At 40.4% G+C, this 27,721-nt stretch overlaps 2 protein-coding genes across 5 annotated transcripts; one reads left to right on the forward strand and one right to left on the reverse strand.

The window, feature by feature from the left end:
* The first annotated feature begins 129 nt into the window (after positions 1–129).
* LOC132788809 (vacuolar protein sorting-associated protein 53 homolog) lies at positions 130–4,166 on the forward strand. Of its 3 annotated transcripts, none has more exons than XR_009632658.1 (5): positions 130–347; positions 432–944; positions 1,001–2,166; positions 2,222–3,219; positions 4,048–4,166. XR_009632658.1 is itself a non-coding variant. In XM_060796413.1 (4 exons), exons 1-4 carry the CDS (start codon positions 243–245, stop codon positions 3,129–3,131), a joined length of 2,694 nt encoding a protein of 897 aa, XP_060652396.1. In that variant the 5' UTR covers positions 130–242; the 3' UTR covers positions 3,132–3,605. The 3 variants fall into 3 exon arrangements, 1 of the variants encoding a protein (XP_060652396.1); XR_009632657.1 differs by lacking the exon at positions 4,048–4,166 and adding an exon at positions 3,783–3,871; XM_060796413.1 differs by lacking the exon at positions 4,048–4,166 and having other exon boundaries at positions 2,222–3,605.
* On the reverse strand, positions 4,044–26,060 carry LOC132788815 (TNF receptor-associated factor 4). Of its 2 annotated transcripts, XM_060796436.1 has the most exons (3): positions 25,773–26,060; positions 24,679–24,745; positions 4,044–5,240 (listed from the first exon to the last, which is right to left on the reverse strand). In XM_060796436.1, exons 1-3 carry the CDS (start codon positions 26,027–26,029, stop codon positions 4,044–4,046), a joined length of 1,521 nt encoding a protein of 506 aa, XP_060652419.1. In that variant the 5' UTR covers positions 26,030–26,060. The 2 variants fall into 2 exon arrangements, with proteins under 2 accessions (XP_060652419.1, XP_060652427.1); XM_060796444.1 differs by lacking the exons at positions 24,679–24,745; positions 25,773–26,060 and adding an exon at positions 12,877–13,454.
* Between the last annotated feature and the right edge of the window lie 1,661 nt (positions 26,061–27,721).

Below are 27,721 nucleotides of genomic sequence, written 5' to 3' on the forward strand. Positions count from 1 at the left end.
CTTACAAAATATACTTTTACTTTTCATAATAGCCGCTCATTATTATAGGTGCCAATAAGAACGTCAGCTGTGCGTAGTGTGACCGCATTTAATGTCAGTGCGCCCGTCAGCTGATTGCAAATTCTCTAATGCCTGCGTTTCGCGGAGAATGACAAATGTGAAGCGCAAAGCGAAAAAGTGTCGACAAATCTAGTGAAAATTGTAAAAGAAATAAAAATTTCAGAACTTAGAAAAACTACATAATGAGTGAGTCTGTGGGGACTGCAGAGACCGATGTCTCGAACGCCCACACGATGGGCACCAATAAAATACAGTTTTCTAAGGAAGTAAAGCAAGTCATTGACAAGGTAGGCAAAAAAGCTTCACCCCGCATATGCCACGAACTTTCAAGCTGTTGCAGTCGTGCTAATGAGAATTGCAATTACTCGTAGGTGCTGAAAACCGATGAACAAGATCCTATGGATGCACCCGACTTTAACACAGTGGATTATATTAATCAGCTGTTTCCCAACGAGCAATCACTGGCAACCATCGATGAAACAATTCAGCGAATGCAATGCGAAGTCTCGCTTATTGATGACAACATTCGGTCTGTGGTGAGGGGTCAGACGAACACGGGGCAGGATGGCCAACTGGCGTTGTGCGAGGCACAGAAGGTGATCAGCTCGCTGTTCACGCACATTATCGATGTAAAGACGCGCGCCGAGCGCACCGAGGAAATGGTTAAGGAAATCACCCGCGACATTAAACAATTGGATTGCGCCAAACGGAATTTAACGTCGGCCATCACAACGCTTAATCATCTGCATATGCTTGTGGGTGGCATAGAGAGCCTAAATGAGCTGATCGAGCGCCGATCTTACGGTGAAATCTTGAATCCGTTGCAGGCGATCACCGAAGTCAATCAGCATTTTCAGCAATACTCAGATATTGAGGAAATCAAGGTAAATTTTTGGATTAATCAGGTTTAATATGTACTAGCAGACATTCCTTCCCTTAGAATCTCTCGCAAAGCGTGGACAAAATCCAGGTGACACTGGCACAGCAAATTACCGAGGATTTCAAGGAGGCTTTTGCCAGCAAACCATCCACACAACATCGCTTGGGTTTGAATCAGCTGGGGGATGCCTGCAAGGTGTTGTCTGTGCTGGATGCCAAAGTGAAGAAGGAGCTGCTTAAGTGGTTCATTGCCCAGCAGCTGGAGGAGTATATGCATCTCTTTCATGAGAATCAAGACATTGCTTGGCTAGACAAGATCGATAAACGTTATGCATGGCTCAAACGCCATTTGCTCGACTTTGAGGATAAGTATGGCGCTGTATTTCCGCTGGATTGGGAGGTCTCCGAGCGCATCACAGTGGAGTTTTGCCGGCAAACTCGTCAACAGCTGTCACAAATCATGGCCAAGCGCACTAATGAGATGGATGTGCGACTCTTGCTGTTCGCCATCAACAAGACACAGGCATTTGAGCAGTTGCTCTCCAAACGATTCACGGGCATCACTTTGGGTGCAACAACAACGGAACAAACGAGAGTCTTAACATTGCCAGCAACAGCTGAAACACTACCGACAATAACTGTATTCCATGACCAGATTGGACAGTGCTTTAAGCCGCATCTGGACATATATATACGCAGCATTGATCGTAATCTCGCCGAATTGCTTGAGAAGTTCGTCGAAATGTCCAAAGAACCCTACAAGTTTGCCGAGTCCAAGACCACAGTTTACCCTAGCTCCGGCGATCTCTTTGTCTTCTACAAAAAGTGCATGGTGCAATGCAATCAGCTGAGCAACGAGCAACCCATGTACGATCTGGCCTTAGTCTTCAAAAAGTATTTACGCGAATACGCAGCAAAAGTGCTTGAGGGCAGCACTCCTAAATTGGTAACCAATACTACCAGTTCGATTGGCAAAAGCGTTTCGTTGTTGACGCGTGACATGCAAAACTTGTCGACGGCGGCGGGACAAGTGTTCCACAACTTTCTGAAAGAAGGGGACACACAGCGCTTTGGACGTGACGACTTGGTGCGAATTTGTTGTGTGCTGACGACGGGCGAGTATTGTCTGGAGACGGTGCAGCAGCTGGAGGAGAAGCTGAAGGAGAAAGTGTCGGCCGCCTATATGAATAAGATTGATATGAGCGAGGAGAAGGATGTGTTTCATCGGTGAGTGAATTAGGTATTTATATTGAATGTGAGTGTTAAGACTTTCTCATTTTAGCATTATTTCGAATTGCATTCAACTGCTAGTGCAGGATCTGGAAGCGGGCTGCGAGGCTTCGTTACAGGCCATGGCTAAGGTGCAGTGGCAGCATATTAGCAATGTGGGCGATCAGAGTGCCTTCATTAGTAGCATCTGTGGCAATTTTAAGCAAACGGTGCCCACCATACGCGACACTCTCGCCAGCTCTCGCAAATACTTTACACAATTCTGTCATCGCTTTGTGGCTGCCTTCATACCCAAGTTCATCAATGTGTTATATAGATGCAAACTAACACTATCCGATGGTTCCAACAATGTGCTGGGCTGTGAGCAGTTGCTGCTAGATACGCACTCGTTGAAAACGGCGCTGCTTGAGCTGCCATCGGTGGGTTCGAGTGTCAATCGCAAGGCGCCAACTAGCTACACTAAGGTGGTAGTAAAAGACATGACGCGTGCTGAAATGATCATCAAAGTGGTTATGACACCGGTGCAACCGCCAGCTCATTTCACACAACAAGTGCTTAAGCTCCTGCCGGACATAACGATAGCCGAGTATCAAAAGATACTCGACATGAAGGCCGTGAAACGTGTGGATCAGCTGCAGTTGATTGATCTCTTCAAGCACACAGCTTCAGCGGCCGCTGTAAGCGGACTAATCGAGACACCCAATAGCGAGGAGGAACTGGCAAATGGAGCGCGTGAAACATCCGCCATTGTCACTGAGGATAATAACGACAACACAGTTGTCTCATCAACAGATTCCACGACAACGACAGCGACAAGCACAACCGCATCGACTTCCACGCCCAAGCGTGCCTTCATCTTTAGCGTGGGCAGTTTTACGGGCAGTGCGGATAAGAATGCCGATGGTAGTTCACAGACAGGCATTCGCAAGCTGGAGAGTCTACTTAAGAAACGATTTCCCTAGTCAACATACACACTTATTAGCAATTAAAATTGAAACACAAACATTCCATCATACAACACAATTCACCATTCATCATCCATTATTTCAGGTCAGTTCCATTTCATTTTTTTTAGTTAAGTAAAGCCACTGCAAGAGAAGATCCTTGTTTTCCAACAAAAAAAAGTAACAAACGCAATTTGGTTTAATGGGTATTGTAATTGATGTTTTTATTACGATTATAAACTTGACTTGGATCTAAAACATAAGCTTATGTGACTATATTGAAAGTTGATTGTTATGTTAATTGTTCATAATGGTAATAATGACTAATGCAGTTTTTGTCGACTTAACTAAAATGAATAACGTTTATGCTATGTACATGCAAGTTAAGAATCTATTTAATTTTTTGTAATATTCCATTGACGTACGATCTAATTTGAAGATCTTTTGAAAGTGACGTGAGACGAGCGCACACAAAAAAATACAAATATAAAACTCTATATCGAAAGACTTAAGACACGAACTTGCTTACGAGCTAAGCTATTTCTGTTAATTTATTTATATATAACGTTTATTATTAGTTCTATTACTATTACTAATGAAAACATTTAGTTTAGTCCGTCTGTGGAGTGTGTTATTATTATGTGTGTGAATGCTTTGGTTTAATTCCAGCACTGCAAATGACCCTTAATCAAACTAACTATATAAAGTATGACTATTACGCTGTAGGCGTGGCAGTCGGCATTCAAAGGCCAGTTAGAACCATGTGGCTAACAACGCCCGAAGCTGACAGTGCTACTTACTATATACACGCTTAGACTATGAGCTAGTCTAGGGGAGGGGCGAACCTAAATCTACTCGCACAATTTAAATACACAGTATTTACGTAAGTCGAGTAAATGTGCTTACAACTACAGCTCATCATTTATCTATTTAGACGGCCACAATTTTGCTGGGATCGACCTTGACGCGCAGAAAGACTGTGTCGCCTTTGATGAAGGGGCGACTGTGCAGCAGCTCGTGGGAGATAAAGCGTGGAAATCCGAAACCCAGTTGATCCGGTTCATTCGATGGCCGCTGGAAGTTTTCCCAGGTTGGATCGGGCACAAACGATTCAGCCACACCGCCTTGTCCACTCTGAGCGCCTTGTTCGAACAGCGTAAATGTGATGGAGTGCGAGAATGGCCATTTCAGTAGCGCATCATATTCTCCGGGCAGCACTTTAATGTACACCGAAACGTGTGTGTTCTCCCCTGGGCCGTTGCCATTGAGGAACATCGATGCCTGCAACTTGTAGCCGTACTGAGAGGTGTAGAAAGGTGGCGATACCAACTCCAAGCCATCCTTGCCGCGTGCCTCGGACATTTTTGCCGACCAATCGGTGATCTTCCACAGCAGCGTGCCGGTGTAGTTAATGGACAGCTTGGAGACGGCAGACTTGAGCATCTGTATCTGCTGACCTTGTCGGCTGCTCAGCGCCACCATCATGGATAAGTGTGCGGCAGCGCTGTTCTCCAAATGCGCATCGAGCAGCTGCCGGGGACCCTTGAAACGGCAACCGGCTTCCTTGAAGCTGCACGACACCGCCAGCGATTGGCACTCGTCACGCAGATGTGCCTCCAGCTCGCCGCGTGCAATGGGACCCGCATCACAGCGCTGGGGGCAGGCGAGTGGAGTGCGCGGACATTGTGCCGCATGCAGCTGCAACGTGTCCGCAGAGAATTCACGCTGGCAGTGGGCACAACGACGCAAACGTTTGGCACAATCCTTGGACTTGTGCAGCGACATGCGACCACGCAGCACGCGCTGTCCGCACTTGGCCTCACAATACACCGGCTCCTGGCCACAGCTGCCGTTGTGCTCCTCAAGACCTGCTCCTGAGAATTCGCTTTGGCAGAACTCGCAGCGGGTGCGTCGCATAGTGCAAGTGTATTGCAAGTGATCTGTCATCATGATGCGCGGTATTTGTGCGCCACATTTGTTGGGACACTGGGTGGCATCGTGTTTGCATGTGTTAAGATGTGCCTTAAGTTTACGCAGCTCATCAGACCATTTGCAGCCTTGCTTGTGGTGTATGCAAAAGACCAGGGAACCCATGATGTTCTGTTTTGGATCGGGACCGGGATAGATCTGCAATTGGTAAGTGAAAGACATTTGATTTAATATTGAGTTGTAGTTAAAGTAATATTTTAGTTAAATTTTAAGCTAATGAGCGGGCATGTTATTGGTGTCTCTTGGTTTCTATAATAACTTTAACTTCTTTATGCGAATTTTTTGTATGATATTAGTAGTGGCTGACCCTTTTTGGGAAACATTTTCACTTAAATTCTCACAGTTTATCTACACAATAGTTGAACCCAACTCTTACTTATTTAGCTTTAAACTCTGCTTAATACGTGGAAATACTTTCTAAATTAATTCTTTAGTAGTGTTTAGCAATATTTTAGCTACCTCAATCTCACCAAATATCTTCTGTTGCAGAAACGTTCTTTTGCTAATTTTCTCCTACTCTCACTTTGCCCTTTGATTTTCATAAGACACTTTAACTTTCTTGGAGTTGTTCACACTTTTGTTACTTTTCTCTAACTGCACTCACTTTGCTCTTGACTTTGTTAAGACGTTGCCAAAAACCCATAACAACTTGGCAACTGCAAATGCGTTTGTTGACTGTTTAAATCTGAGCGTTGGCACTGCACTTTTATATGTTAGGTGACTGCAATGACACTAGTTTTGAGCTGATAAGCAGATATTTTGAGGAATTACCTTAATGGCTTATCTCTTTAAAGACAAGCGAACCTGTTATTTGTGTATCTCATCAATGCTATCGCCTTTTCCTAGGCTACCTAAAGACATTCGCTACCTGCAAACTCACACCTTTGCTTCCCATTTTTACCAATCGAAGCCCTTAACTATTTACACATGAATGCGCATGTTCTTAGACACACACAAGCACACACGCACACACACTATGACGCTCCCAGTTCTTGAGGCATGCACTTCCTGTCTTCCATTTTGGGACTGCAGTTCGCTTGACTGCATTTTGTCCCGCTGCCTCTAGAAGAACTGGAAAATTTCTTTCAATCTCTCTCTCTCTCTCTTTCCTCTCCCGCATTAATTACTAATGGGGGAAATGGGCGGGAGGCGTGTGCATGGTTATGAAGTGCAGCCAGATTAATATTATAAATTGTGCGAAAATATTTACGATCCGCCATAAATCTAATTACTGGAGAATTTTCTTGCCACTTCACCCTCATCGCTTGACAAATTTATTGGGAAAACTATTAAAATATATGCCATGGATAATTTGATGGAGTCAAAGTGATCAGTCTGCACACACACACGCACACACATGTGCACCCCCCCACTCCCTGTTCTTTTGTTGAGCTGAGCTGAGCTGAACTGCTGGAATGGGGCTCCTAACCGAGCGTCGCGACATTTCCGGTTGACTCTTTTAATTGACCTTATCTGCAGTTCGGTTTGCAACTGTCGTCGGCGCCCGGGCAACGAGCGTGGCTTGACTTTTGATAAATGAACATGTTGCCCCTCGCATTTGCTTGCCCCTTCAACTCAGCTTAGGGTAGACAGACAGACCGAGAGATAGATATATTTATGTATGTATATGTACAATTCCAGCTACCATCTCCAGCTCCCAGCATTGTAGAAATGACATCAAAACGAAAGATATAATAAGCAATTAACACATGAGCCGGGCTCTCGGGAATGTGCGTAAAGCATGAAACAGAAACACACAAAACTGGATAAAAAGAATAAAAGTATAAATACACACTCATACTCATATATGGTATGTACTTCGTACATATTTCTATGGAATTGCCTTTTGCTGGTAATTTAATTTAACGTGAAAACAAGTTTCTGCTGTTTTATGTCAACTTCAAATGACAAAAGAGCACTAAAAAAAAAGTATATTAACTTGAACTGTAGCCATCCAATGCTTAACTCCACTTGTGAAGCCATCAGGTCATGGACCAATTTGCACTTATGAAATGGGTGCTACTTTTATGTGGATTTGGAGTTGGATATTACTCTTGTACTGCATACTGGCTGCCACTCAATGTGCTGGCAATCTAAACAAATGCATGTGTTTACACTGACATCAGCAGGAAGTAAGCCAAAGAGGCTTCATCTTGTACGTCCCCAGCTCCAACTCCAACTTCAATTCAAAAGATCAAAAGCCGCCTGCCAAATGTTTGTCAACGTTGTTTACAAGGAAATCAAACAACAGACAGAGTAGAGGAGGGAGTAGAAGAGAAGGAATTAGCGCGATCATTGACTTTTTATTGTGGCAATTATTCCGATTTCGAGGTTCATTTTCGACCACACAGCGTGGGTCGATTTATTATATAATTATCCAAGTTTAGCTGTTAAAACTGCGTCCGGAAAATTAAGAAATCTCTCAAGTCCGTCAATGTCTGTCAAAGTGAATTGCCTTGAGCAAAACTGTTTTGGGTGTTTTGAACTCCAAACCGAAAGCAAAAGTTTGCCAAAAAAAAACGGGAGAAAATAAATAAATACAATCAAATATTCAATGAACTGCACCGAAAGACGCGTGATTTTAATGCTTTGTTATACAATAACAAACGATTTAAAATTCAATTTGTGCGTGCGAGGCATGAAAACGAAAGCGTGGCCAAAACATAAAACACAACAACCAAAAAAATATATATATTCATCAAAAGTTCAAACTAAAAAAAAACTGCTATAATTAAAGGAGAAAAAACCCAACAAATGTGGCAACAGTTGCAGCATTTGGGTTGCCATCATTTAAGGCCACTTGGCTGCACTTGGTACCTCATAAAAATCATGTGAAAAACATTTTTTAAGCATGTTCCGCTGCTCTGCTCTTGGCATGGGTCTCCTCCCAACTCGCTCTAAAGTGTATTTCCATAAAGTTCAAGGCGCTTATAGATATTTGTGTAGTTGGAATTTGGAGTTGGGGATGCTGTCTGTTTTATTTTCGTTGTTTGGCTTTTTATGGCTTCTGTCGGGGAGGTTTTGGCCCCAATCAGCCAGCAATTTAATCTTACATATTCTCTCACATGCCAACGCATTGTTTATGCTTTTCTGGAAAGTTTTCTGGAAGCACCACACACAGCATTTTTATTTAAGTTTTTGGGCATGTTTCTTTTATTAATAGACAATTGATGATGGGAGCGGAGGAAGTGCATTTTAGGGGGCAATCTGTTTAGGTTTTTGATGGAGATATGCGCAGTTAATAATAGAACAGCTTCATTTACTAAATAGTTAGTCATTGCTTACTTGAAAGCTTAATTAATAGCATGGTTTTTTATTGTGATTTCTTGATTGAATCATTGTGACAATCAGATAGTTGTATTCTATGCTATTACTTCTACTATAATTCTCCACTATTCAAGTTCCCTTCTCTCACTTCAGTTTCGAATTGTCACGATCTGTCAACATGCTAACTGAAAGATCATCAATGCAGTTGTGCAGCCCGTCGAACAATCGACTGTCTTTGATGAGGTCGCTTAGCACCTTGCATAGAATATTATCGAGCATTATAACTGCACCACGGGCCACTTCCGTTTGCTGCTTTTGTGTGTTACGAGTTTGTTTAACCAAAATAGTTTTTAGAGCCACACTCACACAATGAGCACAGGGACAGAGACAGGGACCGAGACTGGAACATTGACACCACATGGCTCCACGCACCAAAATTTCCCAACTCCAACAATATAATATGAAATGGGAGACAAACAAAACTTGGCATGGGTCTCGGGTCTCTCGACTCTGGCATGCTTTTAATAGTAGTACGTGTGCATTGAAATTAGCTGCCATTTCTATATGTTTTTCATTTCTTCTTCTATGTTTTTTTGTGTTTGCTCAAAGCATTTGGAAATTGTGCTAAATGTTTTCGTATCAAATTAGAGCGCTTTTGCTTTTGCGTATTTGCTCAGTCCGAAAATTTCCCACAGTTGCGGCGTCTTCTATGCCCGAAGAAACAGCTGTGCGACAGGTTTTCTGTTTGATGATTATGATGAAATAATATGCTCCATCAAAAAATGGGCGTAAGACTTGACTCGACTTCAGCTGACCCAATAAAATGCAGCAAACTTCCCAGCTTGCAAAAGTGCAGCGGTGGCAAATTTCAAATTCAGGCAATGAAAACAGCTGATGCGCAGTTTTATGATTTTCACAAAGAGCTGCAAATGCTACACAATAATAATAACAACAACATCAAGTACGGTATTTATAGCGATGGTATAGATGATAAATACATAGTGCTGCTCTTATGTGTATCTCTCAGACAGCTGCAAAAATGAAAACAAAACATGGTCAAAGCCAGAAACGAGTTTTCAGCGCGAAAGAGAGTGCAAAAGAGATCAAGAATGAGAGTGAGAGAGCGCTTGAATGGGAGAGCAGCTGATCTGCCAAAACAGGTAAAACGCTCTGCACCTGCACGCACACAACAATAATAAAACTAAGTGTAGACTCACACATACACACACATTATTATGTTACTGTTGCTGATTTTGCATTAATATTTGGCTTGAAAACAGCTAAATGAGCTGTTTGGCAAATGTTCTAAATATCGTGTACACTGCACATTACCAAACTTCAAAGCGCTGTTGCCTAATTTCACACTGCGCAGTTGCAGCATCTCATTCGTCTCTCGCTGTTGTTGTTGCGACGTGTTTTGCAATTTTCGTGTTGCAGGTGAACTTTGTGCTGCGTCAGCTTGTTTTTATTGTGTTTCTTTTTTTTCGGGGAGCAGCAACAGCTGCTGTTTTGTAACATTTTTGTGAATGGGGGAAAACAACAACAGCTGCCTGGAGAAGAGGCGGAGCAGCGACAGGAAATAAAACAACTGCTGACACTTTGCTGTTGGCCAAGTTTAAAAGCCAGCGCATTTTTGTATTTTTTGGGGTTCGTTGGCTGCTCAACCACACAAAAATTTTAGGGCTGTGTACGCGGCAATATTTTTGTGTGCTAGTATTTGCCACGTTCTTGACCAGATCCAAGAGAAAACAGTTGACTCAGCTTAGATCCACCACTCCACACACATTCTCTCTCCTCGCATTCACAATTTGTGTCATTAACAGCAAGGTGTGAAATGCTAATCAAAGTCAATTTCTAAAGCACGTTTTGCGTCGATCCTCGCTAGACCGACTGTGGGAAAAACAGGAAAACTTTTCAATTGGAGCAAGTCGATTTTCTTTTTTAATTTGTGGGAAAAGCTTCGGCGGAAATGCTTCAATCGCCTCATCCGCCGCTGCTGCTCTCAGAGTTATGCCAGGCAGCCTGTTAAACAGTTAGTTGCAATGCGTCCCGGTATGCAGCATGTGGCAAGTGGTTATAGTTTGTTTTTTCTTTTTTGGTGAGTAGCAAACTCCTACGCAAAACCGGTTAACTGGTTTACCTTTGGCCAAGGATGTTTGTTGGCTGCAGCGACTGGAAAAGCCGCTTGCAAACAACTTTTCCAGCGGCAGGCTTGCGAAAAATCAAAACAACGCAAACTCGTTTTCGTTTCGCTGGCCAGCAAATGGCAAGCAACAAGCTCCGGTTTGCACTGCGACTCTTTTGCCAATTTGTTGACTTATATAAGCGCATTTTTCTAACGGTTTCGCTGTTGGCCACTTCCATTGGGCAGACGACGCCTTTCAACTTTGGCATTTCGCTTCACTAGTCGTTCGTCGTTTGCTGCTTGAGGGGATGCGACTGGACTGGACTGAACTGGAGAGTGGGGCACCAGTTGTGGATGCCACAAGACGACGCCTCGGTAGCGGCGCCAAAGTTGTTGGTCACGATTTTCCAAAGGCAACGTTTGAAAAGTGTGGCATGTAGTCGCAATTGTTGTTGTTGTTGTTGTGGCACGTATTGCGCTAGTTGCGCAGTTGTCGTGGTCTGCGGGTGTGGCACCACATGCTTATGAATACTTGAATATTGTTGGTAACTATGCGAACTCAGTTCGGACATCGAGTAGAAGCTATGCAATTGATTCTTTTCAGCGGGATACTACATCGATGACCTTTTCTACAAATTGCAGTTAATAGCATTTTTTGCGCAGCTATTTTCTTGGCATGAAATTATGTAAATAAACTTCAAGAATGATGTGTTTCGATTTTGCATATATGTTTATATGATTCAGAACTCTAGACTCATGAATCAGCAACCATAATTGGTGACGTTATTGCATATACTTACTTTTGATTGACAGTTGCCGATTGAAGAGCAAATTAATATTTTGAATAGCTGTCTAAAATTGCCAGCAATTATTATTTGTCTAACTGAAATTCATTTTGAAGTGGCAAAGATATCTCAAGCTATTTATTTTATAAATCTTATGACTTTAATTTGAAGCAATTTTGTGTATAATTTGTAACTGGTTTTGCGAAATATTGTTGAGGTAATTCATTTGTTTTATACTTTGTCTATTTAATATTTAGAATATTTTAGAAATACTTTATCGATTTTATGCGACTATAGCCAAATTGGTATTCAAATCTTAACTGGTTTTAAAAATTTTAGTGAAGTACATTGCTAATTTAGCTACTATTTAAAACATTTTGAAATAGATAACAAATTATCTTACAGAAGATAGCAATGCAACGTTGTTTAAATTTGATATTGAACTGTTTATATAATATCTATAAAATTCGATTGTTTGAAGTTCTCACATTATGCTCATCATATCTTAAAATTTATCTTCATCATATCCACATGGAATTGGAAGTTTACAACTGTAACATTCCTTACGCCTAGTTAAACATTCGCTATCAAAACGCGACCTTTTGAGTTTTTTCGATGTCTTTTTTCCAGTAATTTTCCCAGGCTTCAGTCCTAACACTTTCAAGAGTTTCCCTATGTCAAAATTGCCCTTGCTGCATGTGCCACCGACAATTGTCGGCCACGTTGTGCACATGTGTCGCGTCTGCTGCAAACTGGGCGCCCTTAACGATGATGTCCCATTCTGAAGCACACTCGTGGAGTATACTCGTATATTCCCAGCGCAGTTCAAGCGTGGCGACATCCTGTTTGTTTTTCAGATTTGTTGTTTTTTTTATGTCTATTTTCCCGCACATGTGTGTGCCTCTTTCTCTATAGTGTGTGTGTGTGCTTAGGGGGTCTGGCAATTTGAATGAAGCAGAGCATTTAGACAAACGAGCATTTTGCCAAATTGCTTTCAACTTGGCCATCAACTGCTGGTGGTCACAATAATTGCAATAGCAAAGCCCCGAATGGAGGTCGCCTTCGCTTGCGTTTATCGATAATCGATCAAGCGATTCGATAGTTGTTTTCGTAGGCTGTCAACATGAGAAACAAAACTCGCTTATCTAGCCTAGAAATCATAGCGTTTGGTTATCAATTATCGCTGCTGTTTTACTTTCCCAGCACAACAGTGGAACTACGCTATGATGAACGTGTTGAGCAATTAAGCGATCATAGTATAGTTGTAGAAATAATATAGTTTTATTATACTGAATATTGCAAAAGAGATGTTTTCATTATAATGCATTTTCCCTGTACTTTTTCTACCAGTTTTACGCCTCTATTTGACATATCTATGCTATTTGCTTTAGTTAACTGATTGATTGCTAATGATAAGTGAGCTTTACGACATTTTATTGTGGGCTTCATTTCCATTTCCAATTGCAAATAGGTCAACGAGCTTTATCTTTATCAGGGCAAAACTGTTTGCACAGCTGTCAAGCGCAAAGCAGGAAGTTTAATTCCCGCTCCCCACCAACACAAAAAAAGTAATAATAATAGAGAGGCTAACACTTACGATCTGTTCCAGTTCCGTTATGGGCATATTGTTGATGTTATTGTTGTTACTATTGCTTCCCGGCGTTGGGGAATTGTGTGAAGCAGCCGACGATGAATGGGAAGAGGACACTGTCGATGAGGAGGAGCGCGATGTGGCGCAATTGCTGTGACCTTTGGTTTTGTTGCGCGGTGGCGTTGGCGGTGGCATTGGGCTGGCCAATGTGGAGCAATCCTTTGAATTGCGATTGGGCGACAGACGTGAGGGAAAACTCAACGTTTTTGTCCACTGAGCCAAGCTGCGTACCATTTTGTTAGCGTTTGTTTTAATTTTTTGTTCAAATTGAAACTAATCCCAAAGTGTTTCAATTGATGAGTTTTATCAAAATTTGTTTATTTGCTGTGTTTACAATTTGTTTATGTTTTATGCACTCATCATTCAGTTTAGTTTCGAGTATTTCACAATGTTGTTCAACTATTTCAAAACTGCACTAAACTCTCTCGCTCTACGCACGCGCGACTTTGAATATTTTTGGAGTGTTGTGTTTTGTTTGGAAATATTTCGCAAAGAGCGCACGAATTACGAACCGTTTGCGTCGCTTGCTCGAAAGCAACTGAAATGACGCAGTCGCTCTGCCTCGCAACCAAGCCGGAGACAACAGCGACAGCGACATCGACAGAGACCGGGTCTCAGCAGCACACAAACACACACACATACACAGTCAGGCAGGCAGGCAGTCGGGCAATGCGCACAGCGACACTCACCAACACATGCGCAACGTGTCGAGTTGTGCAAAGAAGACAGCATGAGCGTGCTCGCTATCCCATTGCACTTTAGAGCGAGACAAAAGCAACAACAAAGGCAAGCAGCGACTGCGACTGCAGCAGCAGCATTGCCTGGGGAAGAGTTTCTCATACGAAGTGGAGTTGCAGTCAATCAGTCATTTGGTCAGTCTCTCAATTATTTTGCTAAACTGATGAAATTGGCACTGGGCCCAAACAATGTAAGCTATTGAGAACAGTTGCTAAATCGTCGCTAATTCTATGGAACGCGTCTGAAATTGTATTCAAAGACTTTGGCAGAGCTTTAATGCAAAGCCAGATAATAAATAATTGCATCTGAATAAAGTATATAGCAATTGCATTCATAATTAATGCATTAAGTTGTTTGAAATGTATACTTTTGAATAATTTCAAATATCTGAGCACTTGCTTAGACGATTGAAACTTGAATTTTTGCAATTCTTTTTCTAATTTATGACTTTCTCTCTGAAGAGAATGAAATATATTTCAAATTTGAAATAAACTGTAAAGATATTTACATATGTCTGTATTTTTCATAACAATGATTTTCTACATGGTTCGCTTAATAATTGCTATAATTTGTTAGTTTATATAAGAATGAAATACAAATGATTCTTATGAAATAATTTTATTTTCAATATTGATTAGAATAACGTAAAACGCAAGCTTTACAATAAAAGTTTTAATCATTAATGTTTTTCAGCAAATTTTGGATATATTTTAATAATCCTCAGTTTAAAATATCGACTTATGTTAGAAGTATATTTTAAAATTACTTTTTGAACAGTTGGCTTAAATATCAATTTTAATGGTCCGATTGAAAGGAACGATTATGGGCGCAGCATTAATTGATAGGCATACCCTATAATTTGGCATTGGCAGGAACAACCCCTAACACTTTCCGCACAATTTGGCAACAGGACACTCTAGACGGACACAGTAATTACAGAGTGTTTGCTGCCATGTTTACCCAATAGCCTCAACACCAAACGTGACGTCTAATGATGGCAACAAGCCATTTGCGCAGCAATTACGCAAACGGATCCGGGAAGAAATTAAAGGGAGTAGCAGCTGTTTGAGGAAAGGAGAGGAGAGGAAAAAAATGGGATACCAATTATAACGAACGCACTTCCGTTGGCCACATACCAAAGGCCCACGCAGACAACAGTCCACACACACACACACACACACATACTAACACACCCGCAGAGAGAGAGAGAGGAAGACAGCACGCATAAAAAAACCGGCAACAACGGCCTTGCCAAGGTTGACTGAACATGTTGAGTTGGCCCGTTGCTGCTGCTGCTGTTGCCGAAAAAAAAGAGCCATAAAATAAAAGCAGCAACGAGAAAAGTTGCTGCTTCTGCCAAGACGAAGACGAAGACCAAGAAAAGAGAGTAGAGAAAGAGAGCACAGCTGGGAGAGCGAGAGAGATCTTATGTTGACTGTTGGCCAACAATCTTAGCCATCTCTCACTCTCTCTCTCTCTCTTTAGACTCGCTCTTGCCAACTGTCAGACTGTTTGTGGTTAATAGCACAAAAGCCGCTTAGAAGCTCAACGATTGACAGCGATTTCATCTGCTTAGGAAATGGGCTCAGCCTCTGTTTCAGCTGCAGCTTTTCTCGTCGGGCTCTAAAAGTTATTTGGCGTTGATACGCTTCGCCCGTCTGCTAATTAGTTGGCATTTTCTTATTATTCTGCGTTGTTTTCCCTTTTTCTATTTTAGTTTTTTTTGCCGCCAAATTCGAAATTCCAGAGCATCTTGGCATCACATGTCGGCCATGACAGTTGCAGATGCAGATGCAGATGCTGTTTTATACCAATCAGTTGCTCTTCTGTCATTGTCCTGTGCCCAAAAATGCAGAGAAATGCGAACGGCAACAGGACATTGTGTGGTCTAGTAAAAATGTGTATTTGTGTGTGAGCTGCCTGGCAGCTGTTTTATTCGATCGAACAATGCGCTGCTTATTGACAGTTTTTCCAAAGGTGTCGCTTAGGGTGACACAAAGGATCTGGCAGGGATCGTGTTTGAAAATATGCCAGCTTGCCTCTCTGTTTCCGTTCTCTGTGTTCTGAATTCGCATTTCACTATTCAAAAAAATATATCGATAATCATTTCATATTCTATTCAAAAGAATTATCTATTCTAAAACTCTCTCTCTCTGAATCATTTTACCTGTAACTTTTTTGTATTAGCATAATAATGATATCATGGCTGATTCATGATGCAAATAACTCGACTTAGAATTAGCACAACAAGTTACAAGAAAACTGAGCATTCTTGCGGAAACTCATTAAAATAACTTGCAATCGTTTTTTTTTCTTTTTACATAATAACAATTTTTTGTTCAACGAATCATTAATTATGAGCACAAAAAAATTGTGAATGTTAATTGGTTTCTCAATGAAATTGACCATAACAAATATTGTATGATTTTCCCCTCAATAGTTTTTCCTCTCTATTAAATTCCAATAAATTACAAACAGTTAACAAACAGCAAAGTCGAAGCCAAGGTCAATTCAAAAATAATAACTGAAAGATTAACAATTTTCACTTTTGTGATAGTCGAGCATATCCGCTACCAATAAAATGCTTCCTCTCTGGCAAAGCTCCCAATCAAAAGCTGATTTGCCTAATTAACAGCTCAAGTTAGTGAAGAAGAGAAAGACAGAAAGAAAAAACTCCACGCTGTGGTAATTTTATTGTTTATATCAAAATGTAGTATTGTGGGATTTGGGTTTCTAAACAAATTGGAAGGCGTGCGCCTAACCATTAATCTCATGCATAAACATTTAGCGTTTAAACAAGAAATCATAACAAGAGAAGCAGGAGGAAGCTGACGAAAAAAGATCAAATATTTGTGGGCATCGCTGATAAGCTTGTCTTGGGTTGGGTCTTATCAAATGGGCAGTCGAAGCCCGCAATCTAGCTGTCAGTCAGTCAGTCAGTCAGACATTGGACCCACATCAGTTGGAGCAGCTCTCACTCGGTCGTTCTCTATCTCACTTCGATTTGCATGATTTCTGTGGGCTTGTTGCTGTCTTTTATCTTTAGCTACTTTTTGCTTCTACTTCTTCTTCTTGTTTAGTCGCCCTTTGTGGCTCTGAAATATTCTGCGGCTTATCTAAATTCCCGAAAAATGCAGTTGTTGTTTATTGTTGTGCTGTGTGCGGCATAACAAGCGCTTTTGTTTACAAGCAAAAAGATTTTTTTTTGTTTTTCAAATCAACACCTCGGGTATCAATTACCCCAGAGTGAGACAGATGCATCGAGCAACTGCTTAAGCAAGAAAGAGAGCGCTAGTTGCAGTCTGACTCTGCACTGTGTACATTTCTCAGATGCGCTCAGACTCGCTTTATCTACACTAATTAAAGTGTGACCGACGAACCGTTCCTCCGTCCATCCGTCTGTCCGTCTGACTGCGACTGCATTCCTTCAATGCTATTTATTTATGATCTTTTATTATTCAACTGATGACAAGGAAGCACAGTGCAAACATCGTTCAGCAAAAGAGCCTGGCGAACCGCACACGCCGAGTCCCAAGTCTAGAGTTTGCCTACAATACAAGCAAAAGATCTTGTCCATGCTCCTACTTTATGTACTCATTGCATTCAAAGTCTCGTCGGGCATTAGTTTCGGATGCTTAGCGTTGCTAAAGATGCCCCAGACAACATGGAGGTGAGCACTTTATTTCTGGGAATGCAAATACCCAGCGGCTAGGCTGATAAAGTAGCAAACTGTGGGAAATGCAGACTCAAGTTATTATAAGATTATGTTTTTGTTTGCCTCCTTTCAAGCATGACGTCTGAAGGATAATACGGAAATCCTATTGCAAAAAAATAATATTTGCTTTCCAAATTAATATGCTTTCGATGTTAACTGCAAAAGAAATTTGCTTCACAATGTAGAAGATGTTTGCTTTAGTTTTTGGCTAAAATCAATTATAAATGTAAATGAAATACGGTAAATTAGGTAAATGGGCTCTAACTTTTTTGTTGATCCCTTAGATTGTTTCCCCTATCTTCTCTCCAAACCACTTTTTATTTGTTTCTTTTGAGGTAAGAACTTTTGATGTGATAGTTATGTTTCTCTAATGCATTTTTGCAAACATCTTTAATTTTTCCAAATTACTCTTAATGAAGAAACTGTTATCAATTGATATGTCTGGCTTTTAACATTTCCCTATTTGAATCTTCTTTCTGATGTCCGCTTTTCATTACTCACGTTACAATTAAGACTGATAATCTTCAAAACTACCCCAAGACATTATTCTTGGACTAGTTGTTGATCTCATTAGTCGCTGAGTTATGCATCGAATGTCCAAATAATTGGACTACGAACTGGCTTCATTTGTGGCACATAGTTTGGTGTCTCACATGCACCTGCCACGTTCCCTTTTTGGGAACTTGCAACTTCATTAGAATTAGCGCCTCAGTTTACACAGAGCTACATGTAAATATTATCTATCTTTGGTATTGTCTGTCTGAGGCGCCTCTTGGTGGCGGTGGCAACGGAAACAGGTGCGCGGAGGCATGTGGCAGCCACATCGATACAAGTGACACCACGTAAACACGAAACACGCTTAAATTCTGTCAAAAGGAGCGCGGGAAATTTGTCGTAGTTGCTTAGGAAAATTCTCGTATTTTGTGAGCCAAAAAAAAAAAAAAACGAATTCTTGTGCAACACGCAGCTGACTGACTAATCACCCATGACTCACTCACAGTGCAGTGCAGTGTGTGGCAATTAGAGAATGTTACACACATTTATTATGGCCGCGGCCATGGAGGCGACTATTAAAGTGGAGCAGTGCATGGATATCAAATACTTTGCCGCATGGCACGTCCATGTTGCAGAGTGTGGGAAACAATGCTTCAAACTACAAGTTGCGACTCGCGAAAGAAAAACAATTTTCTCCTGGGGTGCTCTTTTCCATTGAGCTGACTTCAATGCCTCCTCTTGGCATTGCCAATGAATGCTCTTCTTTTTTTTTTTTAGTTGGCTTTTATTTTTGCAACACTTTCACCTGCAGATTTGGCACGTAAATGGGCAGATAAGCCAAACAGAGTGAAGCCAACAACGCAGCAACAACAAAAACAACAATAAAAAAATACAACACCATTAGCTGGAGGCAGCAAGTTAAGTTAAGTATCTAATAGATTTTTGCTTTTGTTTAGCTTGAAGATTGGGAAATCATTCAAAGCTTTTGCTTAGTCTTTGCGTCTTCGAGTCTTTTGTTATTGCCTCTTGGGTTCTGCCCACTGACGGCAGTTGTCAACTTTTGCTTGTGGCCTTTTTCCTTGCGCTTTTCGACCATGTTCGTTGACCTCATTTGTATGTGTGTATTGTTTTTGTTCAGATTTTCGACTGGCAGTTAATTCACTTTCATTACTATCTTATTTTTTGTTGTCTTCAGTTTGTTTTTTGTTGATGGCACGGCTCATTTTTGATTAAGTTGTGTCATGCAACGTTGATTTAATTATCATCATCAGCTTATTTCCATTGTGAGCAGCCCCAAAACTAATGAGGAAGTCTCTCCCTCTCTCTCTCTCTCTCTTTGGCTCTTTCTCGCTTTTTCAGAGTGAAAAGCCAGCATGTAATATGACAATAATAGAAAGCTGAAAACATCTTAAAGTTTGTAACCAGGCAAGCGCCAAATGGGTGAGTAGGTTGTGCACACTCGTAGATCTGCCAACAGATTGCAGATGTCTATCGATTGATGAGCTTACAACTATAACAAATTGATGTAGGAAATATAAAATGGGCGCGAGATTGTCTGTAAAACAGGCCACAGAGTAAATTGAGGAGAAAACTATTAAAATAATATTGAATATATGCTCTTAATTGCATAGAAATATATTCAGTTTATTTCAGTCTCCCTCTAGAAATTCTTAAAGCTGCAATTTCAATCTTTACAAATTAAAGTATTAAAGTTCTTTTTGATCTTACTTAATCTACAAAGTTCTTGCGCATAAAACTGTCATGCTTAGCTAGGAATTTGATAAATTTTAGATTATAAAGCTGTCAACTCTCATATAAATACTCAAGGCTCTTCTCATAACCAAGTCATTAAACAGCAAGTTTTTATATTTTGTTTATTGATTTTTCTACATAAATCCACCACATAAAGTTGTCAGCTGGCTCGAAGGCTTTTAATGTCTAAAACTATTAATTTGGATAATGTCTTAAATGAGATTTCAAGAAGAAGTTGTTGGGTTTCAATATCGTACAGCTGTCACAGATATTTTCGAACTTTCCCTGTTATTTAGCAATATGAACCTGTCAACTTCTTGTCAAATAGGACTCTATTTAGGTGCTGTGAGGAGACCTCATGCCAGGAGGCACAGCACATGCCACAGGACTAACCCAAAATATGTGTGCAGAACATGTGATTACAGTGCAAGGATATTTATCAGGACTTTCCCTTAAACACACGCTGCGTGGCGATAAAGTCAAGTGCGGCCCACAAACTAATTCCGGCTAAAAAGCTGCTAATGGCCGAGAGAAAAACCCAAAACAGATTGGATTACAGTTGCTGCTACGAGTTCATTCAACAACAGCAGCAACTGAGGCAGGTAGAGATTTCATTAGGTAGACAGACTCTAACATGTTGTTGTTGCTGGCTCCTCTTACTCTTTCTTTATTCTTTTTTATATGTATATATTTTTGTGTTGTCTTCTTTTTCTGAATGATTTCCGCTGTATGTGATTATGATAAACAGCGAGAGGCAGCAGCGGCAACAACAACAATAACAACAACAGAGACAGCTGATAAACGTGGCCCAAAGAAATGCGCAAAAGTTCACGCGAACAAAAGTCGAAGCTCGTCGTTGTTGTTGTTGTTGTTATTGTTGTTTTATTCAACGTTTTGTTATAATGAATGAAGCTGATACCAGCGTGTGAGTGTGTGTGAGTGTGTTTGAGTATCTCATTTCGAATGCAATTTTCGCATATAAATTTTACAATAACATTTTGAACAAATAATCAACCTGACTTCGTCTGAGTTGTGCTGTGTGGGCTGGCATCGAAAAATTATTTAAATGCCGCAGATTTCCTTTTGTTGTGGAGTTGTGTGTGTCGATCTCTCTCTCTCTCACTTTGTCTCCCCAAAAGCGTGGGATCTTTGAAAAGACGAGCTCTCGCAGCTCCTCCTCGGAACGGCCTTTTTTAATTGTCTCTCAAAAACCAGTCTCAAGATTTTGTTGTAAATGCCTTTCGACAAAGTGCTCGGTGCGTGCTGCCAGTCGGCAATTTTATTGACAATTTTGTGTACGTTGTCCTCAGTGAGAAGAAGAGTTGGAAATAAAACATACAAGATATATACTATATCAGATTCTCGTGTTCAGCATGCTAATGAATGGAGCACAGAAAGAGATAGAGATAGAGAGAGCGAGCTATAAAACATAAAAACGCATAAAGCAATGCGAACAATTCACAGCGGACCTAGTTGCTGCTGCTCCAACTCCCGATCTGCTGCCCCTGATTCCAACTTCAGCTAGCATTCGTGGGGGCCATCGTCACGTTGTTGTTGTTTGTGTTGTGAATTCGCAGTCGCTGCCCCCGGAAAAACAACTCAGTATGTTATGTACAACAAAGCCGCTTATTATTATTTGTTGAAAATATGTGTGTGTTTGGATATCGGAGCTCACGTTTTAATTTTTTTATAATGTCACTAATTTATTGTACGTGCTGCACTACAAAGCACACACACAGCTCGGACCCCGAACTCTCAGACCCGAGTTCGACTTCTGTTCAGCGACCCATTTAGGTGTTTTTAATAATAACATGAAAAAGAGGAGGTATCCAAAATACAAAGAGGGAGAGCAGCTTGGGGATACATTTTCTGTGAGGGCGTATCGCAACTGTTTGCATTTCAATGAGAGTCTTGTAGATACATTTTGTTTTCTGGGCGCGGGATCATTTCTGTCTAGAGTTTGACATATTTTCGTTTTCGGGTACTTTGTCACTATTGGAAATTGAACAGTTGTTGACTTGAAGCTGGCATTTATTTGGTCTATTAAAATGGGACAGTTTTATGGCCCGACAATCGCCAGTAATAATAATATTACTTATGTTAAATATGCAGCTTATTTTTCACACGCTAATTGAAAGTATCTTGCTCGAAGACAGACTTCTCGAGTATTCCAATGGAATTCATAATACACAAGTCTTTGAACTAATGCGTGGCTTAGGTTTGTTTGCTTTGTTGACTACGCAGCTGATATTGAGTGATTAGCAAGTGTAAAGTGCTTCCAAAAAAGATAAACAAATATGATGTGGCCTGAATAATATTTCGAAAAAAATTTGTTAGCAACGAAAAGATTTTATGATCAAAGTAAATATGTAAAGCCAACAATCTTTGCACAGCAAAACTTCTCTTTAAGCCCGGCTAACTTTTACCCTATATTAAGTGTATTAATTTTTTGCATATATAAAATATTTTGATATAACATTTATACTACAAATTATACTATAATTTAGTATGCACATCTTGCATTTGTTTATTGTAAAATATATAAATTAATTCTGTAATTTATTTTGCGCTATAATTCACCATGCACATCTTTTTTTAAGTTGAATAGATTCACATTTTTACTATTTTCAATTTAAGTCTCATGACAAATTTTGTACAGGGTTTCGCTTGATTTAAGCCTATTTTCATTTAGCTCTCATCACCTTTTAGTATGTGCAGTCAGTCGCTATCTTTCCCATGCGTAAATCAAATAATAAAACTCAAATTCAAATTCCAATTCCAATTATGCGATCGTTCGGTTAGGTTCAACCACATGACCCACGCTTGTAATTCATGAACCTTTACTTCGAAGCGGAGTGGGGGCAGTTGTCAAACAAGTGCCTTGATTAGTGTCTTATCATTAGCCACTGTTTGGTTTTGTCATGTCAGCTGTCTCTCTCTCACTCTCTGTGCGCTTTTGTCCAAATATTTGTGCCGCCGAAACAGAATTCGATTTCGATTTTGATTTCAAAGGCAATTGCAATCGTTGCAGGCGAATGAACTTCGCCTAGACAGAGGCAGCCGCCATAAAACCCAAGAAGCGTATAAAAATATTTGATTTGTGATTAGGTTTTATGGCAATAAAATGTGAACAGCCAGAGAGACGGACAGACGAATGTTTGACTTGAGTGCACTCACTTGCACTTTCCACATTAGATTAGCGCGATCGTGGGGATCGACGAAATGAAGTGCGGAGGAAGGCGGCGACGGAGGGTTGAGATACTCTAGGGTTCACTAACTTCTCGTCTCTCTCACTTGCCACAGCTAATTGCAACATGAGATGGTCTGTCAATGCGGCAGCCCATTAGAGATCGTCTGCTTACCACACGCTCAGCTCAGCTCAACTCAGCTCAGTTGAGTTCATCTTACTATAAGTTTGAGCTTAGTCGAGTGATCTTCGCTGCGGTTGCCGCAAATGAAATCGAATCAAAGCTTGAGCTGCGTCTTGGCTCGCTGTCATGTGGCACGCATTCGAGCGTGGTAATTTGCAATTTTATGCGTTTTACACGCGCTCATTGCATCTGTATCTGAGTATCTATGTATCTGTATCTATGACAAACGCATCTGTAAGCTGCGGCCAATGCACGCTGTGGCAGCATCACAACCCTGCCACATGGCAAGACAACATATTTGCTGCCTTTGCGGTTGCCCAGTCTCAAATGACGCGTCTGCCTTGAATATGTATCTAGCTCTAATCGAGTCGCTCTTTTGATACACAAACGTTGATCTCAACTCCTGAGATAATGATCTGAGCAAAAGACTAGGAAATAATCCAAGGCAAATTGCTAAAGAGATTAGACGACAATTACGAAATGTATCCAGATTATTTTAAATGCATTTTAACTGTACCCAGGGGACAACTCCTGCGAGCCGGAAACTGCTTCAATAATAAACCTTACAACACGCCAACAATGGCTTTGGGTACTTGCTTATCACCTTGCAACGATCGCAGCAACAAAATTACATTCGATTAATGCAGGACTCGAAGCCAGAGGCAGATGTTTCCAACAGTCTCTAGGTACAGACAAACCTGTGTGTTGGCTCCAAGGAGTGACAGCCTGTAATAACACAGCTCAGGACCTCGGCAAAGACGCGCCAATATCCTGAAAGAGAGATGCGGCCTGTACCTTTTGTGTATAGTATGTGTGGCGAAGGGCGACAGATGTTTTCAATAGACATTCCAAAGCAGGTCAATGCCTGCGGGTTTTGCTAAGGATGCGTTGCGTTGCGTTGGTCCTTGCCAGCAGCAGCAGCAGCAGCAGCAAAAGTATCTTAAAGATACTCGTACGCCAGGCAGCTGCCACACTTGAAGATGAGCCTGTTTACAGATCTCCCTCTCTTTCTCTGTTAGCCTCTCTTTCTTGATTTGTTTCACTGGGTGCGTCTTTTGCTTTCGTCTCGAGCGAGCGAGCATTCGCTGAAAGTGGTTGCCACTGGCTCGGATTACATGCTGCGCACTTCTAGATACAGATACACACATACTACAGTAGTCAGAGACACCCCATACACATCTATATATTATATTTGTTGTATATGTTCCTGTTTTGTTTATAAATAGTTGGCCGTGAATTGTTTTCCTTTGATGTGTTTGATGCGCTGCGCTTGCTAAAAGATTTCTGATGATTTCAAAATGTGAAAAACTACAGCTTGAAATCAACAGCAGCGATCGACAGCATCGTTTTTGTAATTTGAGTAGTTTTTCCCATTTTCCCCTTTCCTCAGACAAAAAATGCCATTTTATTTGATTAATTAGTTGAATTTTGATGAACCTTTTACCAAACACCGATTGCATTCACATTCACATTCACATTTATATCTGTTCTTTATGCAGGTAGCGTTGATCTACATATCTATTTATCAGCGGGGGTTGCGCTTCGGTTTTTCTTCTGGGTTTCATTTTCCCCCACCGATCAGTTTTGGATCTTACGCAATTCGTAGAATAAAATTCGATGCTTCATTTACAATTTAAATATCGGGATGTTAGTAATTACTTTAGATCATTAGCTCACCTCCTCGTAGGTATTTTCCCGGGAACTCGATTGAGTGCTGCTCGCAATTGAACGACGAAACATTTCGCTGTTTTGCATTGAGAAAAAAAAAACGAAAAAGAATTTAATTAGATAACAATCGCAGTGGTTTGTGGGTGGAGAAAGGAATAAATTAAAGTTGAAGAAAGAGTTGAATTTGAGAATAACATTAAAATAGTATTGAATCTCTAATTATTAATTTCGAATAACAAAAAAATTCTAAAGTTTGATATTATGATATGATATCTAAAATATGCTAAATAAATAAATAAATAAATAAATTGAATATCAAATAAATACTTTGCTAAATCAAAAAATTATTTAAGCTTGATAGCTAAATAAAATACATATACTGAAATGTAGGTACCAAAAGAAAATGTACATAAATTGTTGGCAAAAAATGCGAGGAGTTCTAAAAGGATTTAAATATCATTCTTAAAGTTGAATAAACTTTAATAGAATTTAAAGAATTCCCCACTATGAGAGCAGAAGCTTATGAAATAGCTTCAAAACGAAATGTCTGAATTAAATAACTATTATATTTAAATCGAAATCAAAGAATTCCTCATTGATTAGTGAAATGAGACAGAGTTGAAGAGCCTACGAAGCATTAATTCTTGACAAATTAATAGCTATATTTATATGGCAATTATTATGGCTATTTGGCTTCCCTTTCACGACGTTTCAATCTTTCGATCTGCACGACAAATGGGCTTTGAACCGTTCTAATGCGACACGTTTAATTCCCATAAATATCAATTAGTCGGCCGTTGTACTATTGTGGTGGAGTCCGAGAGTGGCATCTCGAATGTGTGTTGTGGCCAAGTCTGAGTCCGTGTCCATGTCGAATGTACTGGCGCAAATGCCAAAAGCGACCCACACACGAAACGCACGCGGGCAATTAGCATAATTTATTAATATGGCCAACACAGAACGCCCAATTGTGAAACCGCAACGGCACAAATCAAACCAAACCGAAACCGAAAAACAATAACAAATAAACTTGTTTCAAGAAATTAAACAAATAAACGAAATCGGAATAGGAATGAGGGAAACGAAGCTGTTAAATCGCTTACCTTAAACGCTGGCAGGCTGTGGGCGTGTTGACAGTGAGATTGGTCCTTGAATCGCTTAGATGGGCGATCGAGTTGCATAAGCTGTTGCTTATATTGTTACTACTACTGTTGTTGTTGTTTAGCATAATAATGTTGTTGTTGTTGTTATTGTTGTTGTTGTGATTGTTGAGCTTGCTGGTCGTGTGACCGGAGGCAGCTGGCAACACTGTGGCGGGCATCTTGCGTGCTTCAATCTGACCAAATATGGCGCCTCTCATTAACTTGTATTTTTTTCGGGGTTGGGTATAGTGTTGGTTTATTTGTTTTCTTTTGTTAGTTTGTTAGATCGTCCCACACACGCACACACACACACAACACACAAGCACAACACGGCACACGAACGTCTTGCCCGATTTGGTAAGTTTAGCAAGTTTTCAGTTTCAGTTTTTTTCTTATTTATGTGCATTAACTAAAATGTTGCTAATTTTTCGTTTGTCTCTGCACCATTTATGGCCAAAGAATGGCGCTGATAAATCACATATACACACAACAAAAAAGTCCCCAATGCGCACACTTCGTCTAATTAACTCGTTTGCCTCCTGTAGCCGAAAAATCGTGTTATATGTGGAATTCAATATGCGTTTGCTGCCTTTTAAGGTGTCAGCTCGCACTTGTTTTCAATTATGACGCAACTTCAAAGATACACCGAGAGAAAGAGAAAGAGCGAGAGGGAGAGGGAGATATGTATATACGCGACACAGGTGCTGGACAGCATGTGGCAAGTTTGACAACGTTGGCTTGACTTCTTGCTGCGCCGATTACTAAAACAAAACTGATTTATGTCTGTCACAAGGCGCAAGTGCAGTGCAGGCAATTGACTGAAACGCTGCTGCCTCAGTTGCCTCAGCTGCTGCTGCTGCTTATGTTGCTGCTGTTGCTGTTGTTGCTGCTGTTGCTGCTCCCCAACCCGAACACTGGACGACAATTAGTTCTACATGTCGTCACACGTCGTAAGCCACAGGAAGCCACAAGCAGCAGCAGCAGCAACAACAACAAAAACAACAACAGCAACAACACAAACTGCAACAGCAGCAACAACAAACAACAGTCTTTAGCTTTTAGTTGGGGGACCCAAGCAGCGCTTTGTCTGCACTTTCATCTCGTCTCTTTACTCTGCTTTGGTTTTTCTTCTCTGCTGCTCATACTGATACTTATACTCATACTCATACTCATTCTAGTACTCATACTCATACCCATACTCATACTCGTATTCATGCTCGTGCTTATATCTATAGCCATTACCTCCCTGCGCACTTGCGGTTGTGTAATGCAACAACAATTGCAACAACATCAACAACAACAACAACACAAAAAGCGATCAGATGTCCTTCTACGGATGTTCGCTCCGCTCTTTCTTAATGATCTTCGCTCAAAAAAAGAAAAGAAACAACACTGCAAAGCTGCAAAAAGAAAACATCAACAAAGCCAAAGCGGTGACTGCCCCAAGGGTTCGTCTAACAAACGTTGATTGCTTGACTAGAAGATACCTTAGAAAATTTATTCGAAGCTTTTTTCACAAAGTAAACGAAATACAATTTTTATAAAATGCATAAGTTGAGGTAAAAATTACAAATGGCTTTTGCTATTTATATTTTATTGCACTATAGAATAGAATTCTCTGCTACAATTATAATACATAAAGATATAATACCCACTTCAATTAATCTTACACTTCCATTCATATTCTATACAAATATAAATACGTAAAGGAACAGATTTCTTTCATATTAAAATTATCTAAAAATTATAAATTCTGGTTTAAACAGATAAATAAATAAGTTCATGATTAAATAATATCCATTTATCTGTTTATCTGTTTAAACCCGAATTTACAATTTTTTTTTTTAAGTTTATTCTTAGATAGTAGCAAATGTAGTGCAATATGAATGAATTGTGTAGATATAATTTTG

This window comes from Drosophila nasuta, chromosome 2L, assembly GCF_023558535.2.
Source record: "Drosophila nasuta strain 15112-1781.00 chromosome 2L, ASM2355853v1, whole genome shotgun sequence".
NCBI lineage: Eukaryota > Metazoa > Arthropoda > Insecta > Diptera > Drosophilidae > Drosophila > Drosophila nasuta.

Bases quoted from the DNA above. Each gene is read 5' to 3' on its own strand.
- LOC132788815 (XM_060796436.1), bottom strand. From the start codon at position 26,029: ATGAGAGGCGCCATATTTGGTCAGATTGAAGCACGCAAGATGCCCGCC. The intron at 24,746-25,772 runs GTAAGCGATTTA...AATGCAAAACAG, and splicing joins ACAGCCTGCCAGCGTTTAAG to CGAAATGTTTCGTCGTTCAA. The intron at 5,241-24,678 runs GTGAGCTAATGA...TACCAATTGCAG, and splicing joins GGGAAAATACCTACGAGGAG to ATCTATCCCGGTCCCGATCC.
- LOC132788809 (XM_060796413.1), top strand. From the start codon at position 243: ATGAGTGAGTCTGTGGGGACTGCAGAGACCGATGTCTCGAACGCCCAC. The intron at 945-1,000 runs GTAAATTTTTGG...TCCTTCCCTTAG, and splicing joins CAGATATTGAGGAAATCAAG to AATCTCTCGCAAAGCGTGGA. The intron at 2,167-2,221 runs GTGAGTGAATTA...TTCTCATTTTAG, and splicing joins GAGAAGGATGTGTTTCATCG to CATTATTTCGAATTGCATTC.